Below are 17,625 nucleotides of genomic sequence, written 5' to 3'. Positions count from 1 at the left end.
TAACATAACTATAAAAAAAATAAAGTCATCACTTAAGCAAAATTTGGACATAATTAAAGCAGGCAATATAAATCCCTTAGGAAGACACACCCCCATGCTGGCATCTGATATAGTCTCATTTTAACACTGCATAGATATACAAAAATCTTGAGGAATTAGTGTTAATTTTTTAAAGTGTAATAAGCATACTGTGGGTAAGGTTTTCTTTAAAAGTCCTGATGTCATAGAGATTCATTCTAAATATTCAAGAGCAAGATGACATGATATCCAGGATTTGCATCAAAATAATTCAGTGTGCATTTGAGGGATCAGACACATGAAATTATATTAAAATCTGGATTATATTTAGTTATATTAAAATCTGGGTACACAGGAGTTTGTTACTTTTTTTTTTCCTTTTGGCTGCAGCATACAGGAATCTTTGTTCCCTGACCAGGAATCAAACCTGCGCCCCCTGCAGTGGAAGTGCAGAGCCTTAACCATTGGACCACCAGGAAAGTCCCTTTTTTTCTTTTTCCTTTTTATTACTCTTCTCTCTACTGTTGTGTATGTTTAAATTTCTTATAGTAAAATAATATTTTTAAAAGTAATAATCTATAGGGAGTGGGAGGAGGGGAGAGACTTTTATTTTTACCTTCACTTCATAAACTCTGTATTATTTGTAATCTCTATGAAATGTTAAAAATACAGCATGTATCCTATATATGAGACCACAGTGCATGCTAAGTTGCTTCAGTCATGTCCAATTCTGAGTGACCCTATGAACTGTAGCCCACCAGGCTCCTCTGTCCATGGGATTTCCCAGGCAAGAATACTGGAGAGAGTTGCCATGCCCTCTTGCAGGGGATCTTCCCCATCCAGAGATGGAACCCATGTCTCTTATGTCTCCTATATTGGCAGGCGGGTTCTTTACCACTAGCACCACCTGGGAAGCCCTGAGACCATGGTGCTGGTGGTTTAATTGCTCAGTCGTGTCCAACTCTTGTGACCACATGGACTGCAGCCCTCCAGGCTCCTCTGTCCATGGGATTTTCCAGGCAAGAATACCAGAATGGATTGCCATTTCCTTCCCCATGTATGAGACCATAAGGTGTGTCATAAACAAACATGGAGGTATCATAAGTAAACATACCAAACTTGTTTAAGCGATTACCACCATGGAATAGAACTACAGAGTAATGAGATAAGGACTCAGACTTTTATTTCCTGAACTCAAGCCTGACTGTATTGTTTGAATTTGTTTTTATAATGAGTATTCTGAAACCCCAAATTACTGCTGAAATTAAAAGGGGAGGGAAAAAGGTGTTTCTTCAACGTAAACAAAAAAGCATAAACTACTTAAAGTACTGATTATCTAGCATCTCATCATCTAATGTCTACCCATCAGTCTCATTAACTCCACATCTAGATTATGACACCTTCTACTCCCACTCACCTCCTTTCCATCCAAACTCTTAACAGTCATTCAGTCCTGAACTGCCTTATGTCCCTCAGAGGTCTCAAATGCAGATTTAAATGAAGTCTAACCTTCCACAAAACACCACTGTGCATTAAAATGTCTATAATCTTCTGGTTTGGAATTTTTAAAGATACAATGTAAACAGGAAAATATAACTTATTTCATGTTCAATACAACACGTCACACTAACAGTTTTCAAACTCTTTACCCTGTTTGGCATAACAGCAACTAAATGGGGCTTCACATCATTACATAAAAATACCAGAAATGGATTCCAATACTCACAAAAGCAATCAAGGGCTGGTTGACATAAGGCGTCCTTACGACACACTATGACAAAATATCCCTCAGATATTTGGAGTTGTCAGTTGGGAGCCATCTCAAAAGAAATCCATGGCCTTAACAGACATAGGTTTCAAAGCACTAAGTAAAAATATCCTTAATCCTAAATTAACTGAGGTATAGGACTATTTCCTCACCCAAAATAAACCTTTCAAGGACCTTCAGTTTTCTCAAATTCCCTTAATATTTTTGTTCTAGATCATGGTCATTTGTTCAACTACTAGGACAGTCACTCCAGAAGGAATGATAGGAATAAAATGCCTTCCATGGGTAACAGATGAGAAGCTGTGTGTGATAAAAAGCCAATCATTCTGTGCATTTATATGCATTTCCTGAGATTCTATAAATATTTCAAAATAAAAGATTTTTTAACTAAATCATTACAGGCAGGGACATAAATGTTAGTAGGCTCAGGCAACTGTTACACTAGGAGCTAAACCATATGCAACTCAACTGAAATTTCTTTGTTACAACTCAGAAACAAAGATCACAGAGAAAAAGAAATACCTCAGAAAAGATAACTACAAATGACCAGGCACATATCTAAAGAGCTCTCACGCTGAAACCTGTTAAGGTCAGGACTAATTTCCAGCCAGGACTGAAGCTATGGATTTTTTTTTACCAAGACTGTTAGCCAAGAATGAAAATCCAATAAAGGAATATAAGACACATCCTTTCCTTCCATACATTTTCAACCACAATTCTTGTTTTGGAAAAGAAAGCAAAATTAATCATTTATCTTTTAAAGGCTTTCGCAACTACAACACACCAAAATAACTTCTACACATAAGAGCTATTATTCTGTTACTGACTTTTTGGTTTTAAAATCCAAAGATCCACTTTCTGAGTGCCTTAGGAGTTCAAAACATCATGAGAAATGCACATATTACGGTTATGTCATTCAAAAATAAATATACACTAGTTGTATGAAAACCCTCCTTCCCATATTTTTTCAACACTCCTTTATCACTAGTCTTGGCTTATTTGTATTCTTTTTCCTGTTCATACCTTGCATAGATTTTCCCCAAATTCCTTTTATTTTTTAGTCTTTAATTAGTAGCCCTTTCTCATGGGAATCAAAAGACCAAGTTTCCCATGTCACTGTGAAGGACATGCATCCACATTATTTGTACTGCAAAGCTTCAGCCTCAGCACTATTGACATTTGGGGCCAGAAAACTCTTTGCTGTGCGTGTTTTTCTGGACAAAGCAGGGTGGTGAGGACCTCTACCCACCCCATCCAGAAGCTCCACCAGTGTGACAACTAGAAAATATCCTCCAGATGCTTTCTAGGGAGCAAAATCACCCACCTCCCCCCCCAAAAAAAAAACCACTGGTAGAATGGCAACCCCGGAGAAGGCAATGGCACCCCACTCCAGTGTTCTTGCCTGGAAAATCCGATGGACGGGGGAGCCTGGTGGGCTGCCGTCTATGGGGTCGCACAGTCAGACACGACTGAAGTGACTTAGCAGCAGCAGCAGCAGCAGAATGGCAACCCACTCCAGCATTCTTGCCTGGAGAATCCCAGGGACAGAGGAGCCTGGTGGGTTGCCATCTATAGGGTCACACAGAGGTGGACACGACTGAAGCGACTTAGCGGCTGCAGACAGTTCACAATGCAAAGTAAAATCTTAATATAATCAGCTCAAATGTGACAGAATTTGATGCTTATGTGACCTTGTGCATATGTGACAATCACATTACTAGGAAACATGGGCTGGAGATAAAAGTAAGAGTTGAAATGGAAACTTAAAATGTCCTATACTTAGTAAAAGAAAAAAAAGGCGTGAGTTAGTAGCACTTTTTCCTTCCGCTAACTCCTTAGGTATTTTTATGTACTGTGTTTTGGAGGAAGTCTGACTACATGTTGTATAACAGTACCTGTGAAACTGAGTCCCCTTACTGAGTTTATGATTAATCTCTCTATTCCAAACTCTGTCCCTTCTTGTCCCCTCTGACCTCAGTCCTACACTAACTGTACATATCAACCAGAGTCAGGTGACTAAGACTGCAGTTGCTGATAACACCGTTGAGGTGATGAAACTGCTGTTGTAGACACTATCTATCATTCCTGTATAAACTCAGATCATTTCTCCAGGGCAGGATGAGCTCACAGGCCTCTTGCCATGGACCACCTGGCCAGTGGATCATAAACCAGACACATTCTGACTCCCAGAACCACGATTACAAAATGTCAGAAATGACACAGTATACCAGATGGAACTCCGCTCAGTGTTATGTGGCAGCCTGGATGGGAAGGGAGTTTGGGGGAGTATTGTTGTTGTCGTTGCTGTTTAGTCGCTAAGTCATGTTTGACTCTTTTGCAACCCCATGGACTGTAGCCCACCAGGCTCCTCGGTCCATGGCATTCTCCAAGCAAGAATACTGGAATGGATTGCCATTTCCTCCTACAGGGGATCTTCAAAACCCCGGGGACTGAACCCATGTCTCCTGCATTGGCAGGCAGATTCTTTACCACTGAGCCACCCAGGAAGCCCAGGAGGAGAATGGATACATGAATCCATATGGCTGAACCCTTTCACTGCCCACCTGAAACTGTCAAAACATTGTTAACAGGTTATGCTGCTAAGTCACTTCAGTCGTGTCTGACTCTGTGTGACCCCACAGACGGCAGCCCACTAGGATTAGCCCCGTCCCTGGGATTCTTCAGGCAAGAACACTGGAGTGGGTTGCCATTTCCTTCTCCAATGCATGAAAGTGAAAAGTGAAAGTGAAGTCGCTCAGTTGTGTCCAACTCTTAGTGACCCCATGGACTGGTTATACCCCCAATAAAAAAGTTAAAGTTTTTTTTTTTAAATGCCAGAAGATGATGATCCAGCATCTTTGCTCTTCTCCTTGAAAAAAAACTCAAAAGCCAAGCTGAAGTGGATCTGAGACTTGTCTCCCAGTCTGTACAACAAATCCTGACTTGACTGCAAACACCTGCTGTCACAGTTTGGCTATCTGTGCCCCAGGCACTGAAGTCCTTCCTCCGTTATGATTGTAGACAGAAATAAGTTAAAAGAATTCTACCTAAATGCAAAGCAAACAAATGTGAACCCTCAGCCAAGGACTTTTCTCTTTTCCTTCCCAACTACTATGTCAACAAAGAGTCACCCTTAAATACTTTCACTACAGAAAATAAACCTGGATTCAACATACTGACTGAAGATAATTCTGTTGTCTGAATTATTTCTGGAAAAGAAACTAATTAGATTCATAAATCACTGTCCTTTTGAGCCATGTATTTCCATTCCATTTACAAGGTCAATGCCAAATGAACATATACATTAATACCTATCTTCAAACATAATCATAATTTCCACTGCTATGTCCTATATTCTGACATTTTTTGCATTATCACCTTTTGTTTTACATTTACCTATTTTTACATTTAAAAACAAACAGGGCTTTTGTCATTGTTTGTGTGTAAGCAGTCCTTCGGGAAAAAACACCATTTATAAGATTTAATACCACAGAGGATTTAAATTCCCCTACCAAGAAATTTAGGTTTCTGGAAACAAAGGGCGGTACATTATTCATCCTGTTTCCTGCACTAGTGCAACAGACATTCAATAAATATACTCAGTAAATGACCTCTTTTGATCTTTACAGCTTATACATACATAGAGCGTATAATTGCAAATTTTCATGCACTACGTAAAATAAGCTTTATTTTTTATGATCAACATCTTTCATAGCAATTTCCCACAAATCCTCATGCCCACATATTTGTCCATGTTAATGCAATGCTATATTTCACTGTACAATAAGCCCCCTACATACGAACCTTGAAGTTGCAAACTTTCAAAGATGCAAATGTGTCCCTGTATGCCAGCTGTTGTACTGCACTACTGTAGTTTTTAAGGTACTGTACTGTAAGATTTCAAATGTTTTTATTTTTGGTTTTTATGTATATTTGTGTGAAAAGTTTTCTAAGCCTATTACAGTACAGTATCATACAGTTGACTGTGTTAGTTGGGTACCTAGTTTAACTTTGTTGGACTTAGGAAGGCACTCTCAGGACAGAACTCATTTGCATGAAGAGAACTTATTGTACTGATACATCATACACTGCTTATCCTCCCAACTTAAGCAGCTGAGGTGGGAGCTTCTATTCATAACAAGATTCACACCTATCAAAGGAAGTGAAATGGGCTTTCTAAGGCTCTACTTGTATGAGAGTTCTTAGGAACTACTAAAGGAAAGGGTGGGGAGGATCCTTTCTAAAATAAGTTAAACTATAAAAAAAAAATCTCATGAAAAGGAAAAAAAAAAATCAAAGAGAAGGAAGCATTTCCCATGTATGGGAATGGGTTTTGTCCTACAGTATGACAAATGTTTGACAGTAACATCATTTTTACTTACTAGAAGCTGATATACTCTAATTCTTTATGTTAAAATCCACATAAACAAATATAAAACAACTGTATATTTTTTAAAAAACTGAATAAAATAGGTGAACTTCTCACATTCCCTAACTCACTCTGGGGAAAACCATTTGACTGAAATGACATGTCACAAAATGAAAAATAAACTATTGATACAATAAAATCTTGACATATGAACAAGACTATACAATTTAAAGTACAATTCAACTTTAATTGGGTCCATGTTGGTCCATTCAAAGGCAGAGTAGTAGGAGGGGTTAGTTACTGTGATACCAAGAGAACCAGGATTTACTTATTAGGCAGTACCATAGTTCTGACACAAAAGATGGCATAACTCCAAGTCTCTGCTGTATACTAGGCATCAAAGGGAAAAAAAAAAAAGAAAAGAAATATCATGAGCCTATCTATGTCATATATTTGAGCTTGTGGCTATTCCAAAGAAAAAGCTTCCAGTTACTTTGAGCTTGCATCTTTGGGGGGATTCTACAATAAAGCAGGATTTAAAAACATATACATACATAGTCAACTTTGGTAGGGTAAATTTTATTTATTTATTTTTATTTGGCTGTGCCACGTGGCTTATGGGACCTTAGTTCCCCAACTAAGGATCAAACCTATGCTTCCCATGGTGAAATAAGCAGTTCCTAATCACTGGCCCGCCAGGTAATTCCTGGTAAGGTAAAATTCAAAGTATGTTTGGAAAACAGTCTTGGAACCCAGCAACTTGTTTTGTACACATTTTCATTGTAAATGCTTTTATTTTCTCACATAAGAGTATGAAACAAATTATCTTTATATTTAAAAGACTACATTCTCCTATTTAGCACAAACATACCAAATTCAAACAATTCACAGGCACTTAAAAACAAAATTAGTATGGACCAAGTTCTTACCACCTAGTTCATTTTACAGTGATTCACCATGAGTAAGCTTTAAAACTCATTTCCTCTAGAATTGTAGTCTTGGAAAAGATTTAGATCTGTACATCATAATCACTACCTTAAAAGAAAAAATAAGAGTGAGGTTTCATATCTGCCTAATTCCCTCAATGATACAAAGTTACCTTTGTCAGCCCTAGCTTTTTTTTTTTTTAAGTGTACTATGTCAGCTTTTTGGAATGTATACTGCACTTCCTCATTGACACAATTGTTATAAATAGTAAAAATTTTAAAAAAAATCCTACAAAATCTACTTAACTCCTAGAGTAACTGATGTGTGGGTGGTTCTTACTGAGTATTCAAATTCCTGTTTCATTAGTTGAAATGGTTTCAGTGCATGTTTTAAACATCCTGTATTGCAAAAATTTGGTCAGCTGATTTTAGAAGAACATTCCCGTAGGGAAACATGAGTCGATTTCACTGCACACTAGTACAAAGCCTCTTAACCAGTCTCTCCCAGCCTCCAGTCCCTTCCTCCTATAGTCTGTCCTCCCATGTGTAGCCAGTTACAGCAATCGCAAATCTAAGTTATACCACGTGCTAAGTGCATGCTAAGTTGCTTCAGTGGTGTCCAACTCTTTGCAGCCCTCTGTCCATGGGATTCCCCGGGCAAGAATCTGTAGTGGGCTGCCATTCCCTCCTCCAAGGGATCTTGGATTGAACCCACATCTCTTACATTTGACCTGCACTGGCAGGTGGATTCTTTACCACTGTAAAACTTTTACCACTTCACCTGAAAAGCCCACATCCCTACTTAAAAACCATCCTGTCCAAAGAACTTCCTCCAGGGTAAAGTCCAAATCCCATAGCTCATCACAGAAGACTCTCCCCAACTGGTATCAACTTACCTTAGTTTTTTCCATGCCTCACTTTCAGGTGGACCCCCTGGTGATTTCTCACCATTCCTTAACTAGTCCTGTTCTTATCTGTCTGCTGCTGCTACTGCTAAGTCGCTTCAGTCGTGTCCAACTCTATGCGACCCCATAGACAGCAGCCCACCAGGCTCCCCCGTCCCTGGGATTCTCCAGGCAAGAACACTGGAGTGGGTTGCCATTTCCTTCTCCAATGCATGAAAGTGAAAAGTGAAAGTGAAGTCGCTCAGTCGTGCCCGACTCTTAGCGACCCCATGGACTGCAGCCTATCAGGCTCCTCCGTCCATGGGATTTTCCAGGCAAGAGAACTGGAGTGGGGTGCCATTGCCTTCTCCATCTTATCTCTCTAGACTCTTGCAAAAACCCTTCAGCTTTGAATTCCTGTCCTTGAATATTCACCCATACCGATCAGTTCAAATATCAGTTTCTCAATAAAACCTTCCTCTACATCCTTCAGATAAACTCAGCACATTTGGTCACTCTGTGCCCCTCCACAAGCACTGAGCTCGGTGTTCATAGGTGTTCGATGAAGGCTGATTAAATTTTAAAAGCATATACGTGCTTAAGTGAGGGACTGTTAAACTATAAACTGTTAAAGCTGTTGTTAAAAAACATAAGGATATTCCATCCATCTATATGCAGCAATGTAAAAATCAATACATAAACTTTAAAAATCAGTCTTATTTAAAGTATTCCAAACAGAATCATGGATTACTAAAACTCCAGATGTTTAACCTACTTCCCCTTAAACACTGATAAATGTTAACCATGTATTAACAGAACACCATAGCAAAAACAGTTTCAAATAGAAAAGATTTGGTACCTTCCCAGTCAATAAAGTTTCAGTACTGAGAGCTTTAAAATTCCTGCAATGGTGCAAATTTTCTTAATTGAAAAATAATAAAATAAGGAGCAAAAAAAATCTAAATTTAGTCCTGCACTGAAATCCTCACCTTTGAAAAACTCTCAAGATAACGATTTAGTAGAAACCCCATTCTCCATCATACTCTGGCTGATAAAGAAAACACAGCCACGCAAACAATAATTTAACACGAGCCAAAACAAAAGTGTTTTCAGAAAGAAGCTAGTGTTGGCGATTTAAATGTTTCCACTATGTCTGAGCATCTCCAATACAAATACCTTATGTATTTAACGGAAGCTTCACAAGTCAAAAGCAATTTCACATAAATGATTCAATTCTTACCGTAAGCCTGTGACTTAAGCAGAGGAGGGATTATCTGCCTGGATTTGAGACATTACCAACCCAGTAAAAACAGAGATAAAAGACTGGCTATAAAAATGTAGCACTTCGTTTCCAAAAAAAAAAAAAAAAAAGAAGTATTCTTACTAAAACAACAAAATGGCCCAGAAAAAAAAAAAAAAAAAAAAAACGCAATCACCCCCTCCTCTTATTTCATCGCTAAATTCAGCCCAGTGGTACCTACTGGTGACTCCGCTAATAAAATGATGGTCAAAATTTCAAATCATGAAAACCTGGAGCAAAAAGTTCCATCTCCCGGTCTCTTTCCCAGTGACATTTACCTTGCAAGCAAACCCCAGCTCCATTTCTCAAAAGCACTTCTCAAAGCCTCCGCGCGCATTCAGCCAGCTTCCCAGGCTCTCAGCCGAGTCCCGGAGGTTCGGGGTCGGACCGAGAGTCGCCCCGGGAGGGTCTTGGGGGGTGGGGGGGACCCAGCTTGGCGCGAGACTGGGGGTCGGGCTCACCCCCAAAAAGGCTCTGCTAGGCAAGAGACCGAGGGCTGGGAACCAGACCCGAGAACAGTGCCCAAGAGAACTGGGGGCGCCCAGACCCGGAGCCTCGGGTCCGAGCCCTGGTCCACAGGCAGCCCAGCGGCTCCGCCTCCCGACTCGGGTCGGGTTCCAGTGCCCAGGCCAGGCCCCGCCACTCTCAGGCACCGCGGGGTAAAAACTCCGAGCATCCCGGCCCTAGGAAACTGGAATCCCGAAAGGTCCCTGGGGGTGGACACCCACCTGACCGAACCCCGCCGAGGGCCGGGCTCAGCAAGCCCACCAAGAGCAGCCACCGGACGCGGAGAGTCTCAGAGGGCGAGCCCACGCCCGACCCCATCTCAGCCCGAGCCCGCAGGTTCGCCTCAGCACTCGGTCGCCCCTGCCTCCGCCCGCTCCACGATTCCCCAGCCCCGCCAGGGGCCCCGGGTCGGCAGCGATGCGCGCGCGCTCAGCACTGACGCAACTCGGCTCCGGTCCGAGCTCGCTCCCGACGCGGCGCCCGCTCGCCTGACTGACGTACGAAGCGCTCCGTCCCGGGCGAGCGACAACGGGCTTTCTCTCCGGTCCCCTCAGACCCTCTTAGGAGCCGACCCCGCCCATCGTCATTCTCCCCTCCCACCTGCTTCAAGGCCCGCCTACTCCGAGGCGGGTCGAAGGAGCCTATTGGAAGAAGCACTCGACACGGAAAAGAAGGCGGAGCGTGAGCCCCAGAAGCGGAATTGACCCGCAGAAACGAAACGCAGGCCCGCCTCCTGCGCAGCCTTTCCTTATTGGCTGTCTGAGTTGGGCGGGACGTAAAAATCTGAGCTCCCATTGGCTGTTTGGCATCGAGGCGTGGGGCTCCGCGGAAAGGCCTTGACCAGGCAGGGCTTGGGTCCGCGGTTGCCGGCTTGGGGCTGGGGGTCTGAGGCCGGGTCTACGCCTCTGGGCCTGGGAAGATGGTCCTGGGGGGTTGCCCGGTGAGTTACTTACTTCTGTGCGGCCAGGCGGCTCTGCTGCTGGGAAATCTACTGCTGCTGCATTGTGTGTCTCGGAGCCACTCGCACAACGCCACCGCCGAGCCCGAGCTCACATCCGCTGGCGCCGTCCACCCGGAGGGCTCCCCCGGCGCTGCGAGCTGGGAGTATGTCGACCCCCACTCTCCAGTCATCCTTTGCTCTTACCTGTAAGCTACGCGGTCCTCGAGGCGGGTGGAGATGGAGATGGGGTCCCTGGGATACACGGGGGTTGTGCGGGGGCACGGGGGGAGGGAGGCTGCTTTACCCCCGCCCCCCAGTCCCTCTCCACCTGGAGGACCTACCTGATCGTCGACACGCGGGAGAAAAATAACCATGACAGGTTTCTCACTCAACGCACTCCTCCAAGGGAAAACCCCTCTGTGTCGGTGGCTGATCCTTTGGGCTCCCCAAAGAGGAGAACTAGGGAACAGTGACATTATATAGCCTGCGGAAGAAGAGTACGAGGTTGTACCTGCTCCCTTTAACCGTAGGAGACACCCTCGTTCGTGCTGGTACTGAGTGGTGCACAAGTGGAGTAAATCACACGCCTCTACGTGGCACCTCCTTAAAAAAATAAAAGCAGTAACCTTAGTGTTGCAAAACCAAGTCAAAACTTTTAACGTCTCTTTTAAGTCAAATAAGAAAAGGCTTTTGAAAAATGCGAGAGAGCTGGGAATCCTTTGGCCTGGATTTTGCCCCCATAGCCTTGTGGCTGTTTGCCTAGGGAAGAGATGAAGCCTTGGCAGAGGTAGAATCGGTGTAGAAAAAGGACCAGAAACGCCCCTCATCCCCACCCCGCCTTAACCAAAGGGTCATTGGATGGCTGTTTGACCTGCTGTCCTTCAGCCTAATTGACAGAATCTCTTGTTTTGGGGAAGACTCAGAGGGACATTAACCCCCAGAAAATTTGCAGAAATGTCTCTTGCCTATTACGACTATATACCTGTAAACAGCCATTTAGAAAGACCTTAATGATGATCTTACTGGTGATTTACAGACCCGATGAATTTATTGAATGTGACGACCCAGTGGATCATGTTGGAAACACAACAGCATCCCAGGAACTTGGTTATGGTTGTCTCAAGGTGGGTTTTTGTTTGGTTTTATAAGCAAACTCTTCCATAGAGAAACAATATTGCCTAAATGCTATTACAGAAAAGTATGAGGAGTATGAAATTATTTTTTTGTAAAATTCATTGAAATGACTGTTACTGAAAATTTCCAGCATGATCAGGGTCAGTGGCTGAACAAGACATTTAGCCTTCTCAGAAAGAAGCAGGCTCTGTGCCAAAACTACCCAGGTGCAAAGACCAATCTGTCTTTGGTTCCTTTGGCCATTGTGATTGACGGATTTGAAGCTCAGATATCACCCCTGACTACCCTTCAAGGCACGTACTTTCCTGAAAGAGCAAAAGGAAGGTTTATGCAATTTCTAAAACTGATGCTGGATTGAGCAGTATCTTCGTTACATATGCATTTGGGGCAAAGCTCCTCTTGCCAATGACCTTTCTTTTCATTAGGCAAGTAGTTTCCACCATGTCCTTAGGAAATAGATCAGACCTATCAGTATACTTCCCTGGTGGCTCAGTGGTAAAGACTCCGCCTGCTAACACAGAAGACCCGGGTTCCATCCCTGGGTTAGGAAGATCTCCTGGAGAAGGAAACAGCAACCCACTCCAGTATTCTTGCCTAGAGATCCCCATGGACAGAGGAGTTTGGTGGGCTACACAGGGTCACAAAGAGTCAGACACCCTGAGTGACTAACACTTTCACTTTTCATTATTATATGTCTTTGTAGGGGGTTGTAGCATTCAGGAGGAGCCTTGGATAACAATGGCTTCTTAGAATGAAAAGAAGCCCTTCAGTTCCATTAATAATATCCCTGAAGCTGGACACATACTTCCTAGTCAGTCTCCCCAGACCCAGTGAAGTTCATATACTTCCTCCCCTCTGTGGACTCACCATTCTGTTATATTACACTGCATAATACAAGTCAAGACACCATCAGCTATAAGAGAATTATGGGAAAATATTCTTTGTTACTAAATCAAACACAGGGAAATAAACCTGAAAGTAACAAGGCCAAAAAGGCAACTCTTGCTGCAATCACAAGTAAAGAAATATTTTCACTGCAATGAGATTTTGTTCTATGGGTAATTACTGATAAAAGTTTGAGTGAGCATTGTATGCTCATGTTCAGTCACTAAGTCGTGACCAACTCTTTTGCGACCCCATGGACTAGCCCGCCAGGCTCCTCTGTCCGTGGGAATTCCCAGGCAAGCGTACTGGAGTGGGTTGCCATTTCCTTCTTCAGGGGATCTTCCTGACACAGGGATTGAACCCTCATCTCTTACATTGGCAGAGGTTCTTTACCGAGTCACCAGGGAAGCCCAGAGTATCATATAGAGATCAGTCTGAGCACCTTGACAGGATCAACCCAGTGTTCAATGAAAATAGGCAAAAATAAGTGATCTCTATACAATACTTACTTTTGCCCATTTTCATTACAACACTGGGTTGATCCTGTCAAGGTGCTCAGACTGTCACTTCCCCTGGAAGTCCTGGGGGACTGTCAGCATTCGGGCCCCCAAGTCCCAAGGGAGGGGCAAGAGTAAACATCCTCACGTTCCCCCCACTTCCCTTTGAGGAATGTTCCAGCAAGAACAGTAGTGAAGCACTTAATAAGGTGCCAGTGGAGAATGCCCAGCTGTGCTTCCTCTGCTAGAATTCAGTTACACAAAGGGTCGGAGGTCTTCTGAAATTTTTTGCTGGAATTTAAACTTATATATAGATGTATTACATTACTATGGATATGAGCTGAATATCACAGTTTCGAGACCCATACAAAGTCCTGAGTCAGTTGACATGCTGAGTTCTTTCCTAACGATGTTCATTTATAATATATGTAAAAGAAGTGAAGTGAAGAAGTGAAGTCGCTCAGTTGTGTCCGACTCTTTGCGACCCCATGGACTGTAGCCTACAACGCTCCTCCGTCCATGGGATTATCCAGGCAAGAGTACTGGAGTGGGTTGCCATTTCCTTCTCCAGAGGATCGAACCTGGATCTCCCACATTGTAGGCAGATGCTTTTCCATCCGAGCCAATAGACCTCAAATACACACTGACTCTTTTTTTAATTGGAGTATAATTGCTGTGCAGTGTTGTTTTAGCTTCTGCTGTACAGCAGCGTGAGTCAGCTGTATGTATACGTATATCCCTTCTCTCCCGAGCCTCCCTCCCACCCGCCGCCCATCCCCACCCCCAGGTCATCACAGAGCACCAAGGTGAGCTCCCTATGCCATTCAGCAGCTTCCCACTAGCTGTTTTATACTTGGCAGTGTATGTGCGTCAGTGCTGCTCTCTCAGTTCCTTCCCTCCTCTCCTTTCCCATCCCCCCCGTCACATCCACATCCATAGCCCATCCTCTGCATCTGTGTCTCTACTCCTGCCCTACAGATAGGTTCATCAGTATCACACTTCTAGACTGCACTGCTGCTGCTGCTAAGTCACTTAAGTCGTGTCCGACTCTGTGGGACCCCATAGACAGCAGCCCATGAGGCTCCTCTGTCCCTGGGATTCTCCAGGCAAGAATACTGGAGTGGGTTGCCATTTCCTTCTCCAATGCATGAAAGTAAAAAGTGAAAGTGAAGTCGCTCAGTCGTGCCCGACTCTTAGCGACCCCATGGACTGCAGCCTACCAGGCTCCTCCATCCATGGGATTTTCCAGGCAAGAGTACTGGAGTGGGTTGCCATTGCCTTCTCCATCTAGACTGCTCATGTATGCGTTAATACATGACATTTTTCTCTTTCTGACTTCACTCTGTTGATAGTCTCTACACATTGACTTTCTGAATACCCATTCCCAAATATGCACTCATGTGCTCTTCTCTTCTGTAAATACAGGATTAATTAGAGCTCTGTGTCCCGCTAATCCAAAATGGCATTTAGTGAAACTGATTTTAAACTTCTGTACTATATTATCAAAGAAGGTAGTCACAAGGAAAGAAAATGAAAAGGATGAAAAGTTTATTTAAAACCATGTCCATTTAGGATCGTCTCATTGAAAATCGCTTGAAGTATGTCACTAAACTCCTCGCTCTTCAGCACAGCTTTACCCCACCTTTGTTAGAATAGTTACTGTCCTGGGCCAGCTTTTGTTACTTCATATGAAGAGATGTTTTGTGTTGCTCGCTCTGGCTAGTTTGGTTGTTCTGTTGTGGTTGTTACCCCGCAGTTCGGGGGTCAGGCCTACAGAGATGTGGAGCACACTCGCGTGCAGTGCCGGGCCCTGGAGGGAATCGAGTGTGCCGGCACGAGGACCTTCCTCCGAGAGAACAAACCTTGTATAAAGTAAGTGCTGTCTGCATGGTGTAGCTGGTACTTAGATGGAGGTGGGGCTGTTCTGTCCTCTCTTGATGTTGACTTTTTTCTTTTACCTTAAGTGTTAAACGGGCAGCATGATTACTGCTGTGCATATTCCACAGACACAAGCGATGGGGTGATAACGTAGGGGACACTGGACAGGAGGCCAGAGGCTGTCTAAATGTCCCTTTCATCAACCAGCTAAAGGACCTCTGGGCACCCAGAGTCTCTGTCCCCTCCTCCACAAAATGAAGGAGGTGGAACAGATGATCCAACTTCAGAACTCCTACGATAGGCATACATCCTTTGAAAACAGCCGTAGAATTTCAGGAGGAAAGATTTTATTATGAACAGTGCAGGCCTTTCTCCCTGAAAAGCAGTATTATCTTGAAGAATTAGGGTTATTGAGACTTCCCTGGTGGTCCGGGGGTTAAGAACCCACCTTCCAATGTCAGGGGGTGTGGACTCGATCGCTGGTCCAGGAACTAAGCTCCTACTTGCCACAGGGCAGCTAAGCCCACACACCACAATGACGGAACCCACGTGCTAAGAACGAGAAGCCTGCACACCACAGTGAAAATCCCGAGTGCTGCAACTGAGACTTGACACAGCCAAAAATTAATTAACTTTTAAAAAAACGAATTAGGGTTGTTTCTGTAAACTCCACTTGAAGGCACAGAACTTATGTATACCATTCGCTGATGGAGAGTTGTGCCTGTGTTAGGTGATGCCATTAGAGTATCTGCAATTGAATGTCATCACAGTATGTAAGACGGAAGTCCTTCCAAGAAGTCCCATTTTTCAGGTGCCAGGAGAGGAGCATGGAGATTAATGTTCATTTAAGGGAAGGTCACACCTCATGAGAGAGCTACATTCAGAACTGCAGCCTCCCTCAGGAAAAGAGCCTACGCAGGAAAGGGATGGGCGCCAGCCACCACTCCAACCAGGATACCTATCCTGTAAATGTCCGTAATAGTTTCTTATCCAGCCCAACTCTGTATTGGTTCTTCTGGGTCCTCTATACCTTGTGTGCGTGTGTGCTGAGTCGCTCAGTCGTGTCTGACTCTGTGCGACCCTATGGACTGTAGCCTGCCAGGCTTCTCTGTCCATGGGATTCTCCAGGCAAGAACACTGGAGTGGGTTGCCATGCCCTCCTCCAGGGGATCTTCCCAACTCAGGGATTCAACCCACGTCTCTTGTGTCTCCTGCACTGCAGGCAGGTTCTTTACCACTAGCGCCACCTGGGAAGCCCCCTCCATGCCTTAGCAAGTACCTTTTTGAGAATCTAGACTAACTAGAGATCTTCCTTTGGGGGCGAGGGGGTTGGTAAGAAGTCACAGAGGGACTATCTTCCCATCTTGTCACTATGTGAAATTCACTAATAAAGCATTAAGTGTTTTCATTTTCACGTGATAAGCATCTTCCTCTTGATTCCCTCTGTCTAGGTATACCGGACACTACTTCATAACCACTTTGCTCTACTCTTTCTTCCTGGGATGTTTTGGAGTAGATCGTTTCTGCCTGGGTCACACTGGCACAGCAGTGGGGAAGCTCTTGACCCTCGGAGGACTTGGGATTTGGTGGTTTGTTGACCTTATTTTGCTGATCACTGGAGGGCTGATGCCCAGTGACGGCAGCAATTGGTGCACCATTTACTAAGAAGAGCTGCTGCTGCGGCCCAGAGAGGCAAGGCTGTTGGACTCATCTCTGCAGGCTCAGAACTCCTGGACGTCAGGCCTGACCAGTATTTTCCCTCGTTGGAGAGAATGGGTTTGGTTAGGAAGGTGGCTTCAGACTGTGGATGTTCGACCCAAATTTGACCCTGCAGACTAGAAATGACAAGCAGACAGTATTGTGGCTATCAAGTTTGTACCTTTCCTCGTGTACCAAAAATATAAAGGCTAGTGATTAACTTATAAGCTGCAGAAGCATCTCCTTATTCTTTATTTCTGTGTGCTGCTATGTCATCAAACCTTTGGAGCAGTTGGACCCAACAGGATGTTTTTGGCCTGTGCCTTTGTGACCCTGAGTCTTCGTGCAGTGGAGGTCAGAAGCTGAACCAACAAAAATGTCCAGCAGAAGTAGACACAACAGTCGATTTTAATACATGCTGAAATTCTGACTTTCTGAGTTTAAATTGCGGAATGAATGTTGCCAACCTGGAATGCTTGTTTGGGTATTTTTCAATAGGTAGAATGAAACTCAATATCTGTTGTGCTTAAAGCTGAGCATCTGAAATGAGTCTATTAATAAACCCTATTGTTTCATCATTATTACTCCTGAGAGGCAATATATCCAGTATAGTAATTCCCTCTAATGTCCAATTATGTTTTGAAAGCCAACAGTTCCAGACATGTCTGGGTTCAGCTATCCTCTTGGCAGAATTTTCCAATTGAAAAGGTATCATTTACCAATTTAGAAAGCTCATGTTATAGACTGATTTTAAAAAAGAAATCATACAAGTAACTAAATCTCTTCTTCATGATTACGTAATATAAAATGAAGAGCCTAAC

At 43.6% G+C, this 17,625-nt stretch overlaps 2 protein-coding genes across 2 annotated transcripts in view; one reads left to right on the top strand and one right to left on the bottom strand.

Moving 5' to 3' along the window:
- The window catches only part of ADAM9 (ADAM metallopeptidase domain 9), a 95,767-nt gene extending 85,677 nt beyond the window's left edge, over nucleotides 1–10,090 (bottom strand). Inside the window, exon 1 of the mRNA XM_052661461.1 lies at nucleotides 9,994–10,090. Within this exon, the coding sequence (XP_052517421.1) occupies nucleotides 9,994–10,090 (97 nt within the window). The remainder of the gene's footprint in view (nucleotides 1–9,993) is intronic.
- A 522-nt stretch (nucleotides 10,091–10,612) lies between these two features.
- TM2D2 (TM2 domain containing 2) lies at nucleotides 10,613–17,281 on the top strand. Its single transcript, XM_052661453.1, has 4 exons — nucleotides 10,613–10,918; nucleotides 11,749–11,836; nucleotides 14,985–15,100; nucleotides 16,558–17,281. Exons 1-4 carry the CDS (start codon nucleotides 10,692–10,694, stop codon nucleotides 16,769–16,771), a joined length of 645 nt encoding a protein of 214 aa, XP_052517413.1. The 5' UTR covers nucleotides 10,613–10,691; the 3' UTR covers nucleotides 16,772–17,281.
- The last annotated feature ends 344 nt before the right edge of the window (nucleotides 17,282–17,625 follow it).

This window comes from Budorcas taxicolor, chromosome 24 (genome assembly GCF_023091745.1).
Source record: "Budorcas taxicolor isolate Tak-1 chromosome 24, Takin1.1, whole genome shotgun sequence".
In the NCBI taxonomy this organism is placed as follows: domain Eukaryota; kingdom Metazoa; phylum Chordata; class Mammalia; order Artiodactyla; family Bovidae; genus Budorcas; species Budorcas taxicolor.
Note: the sequence above shows the minus strand (reverse complement) of the source record. Positions and strands in the feature narration are given on the sequence as shown.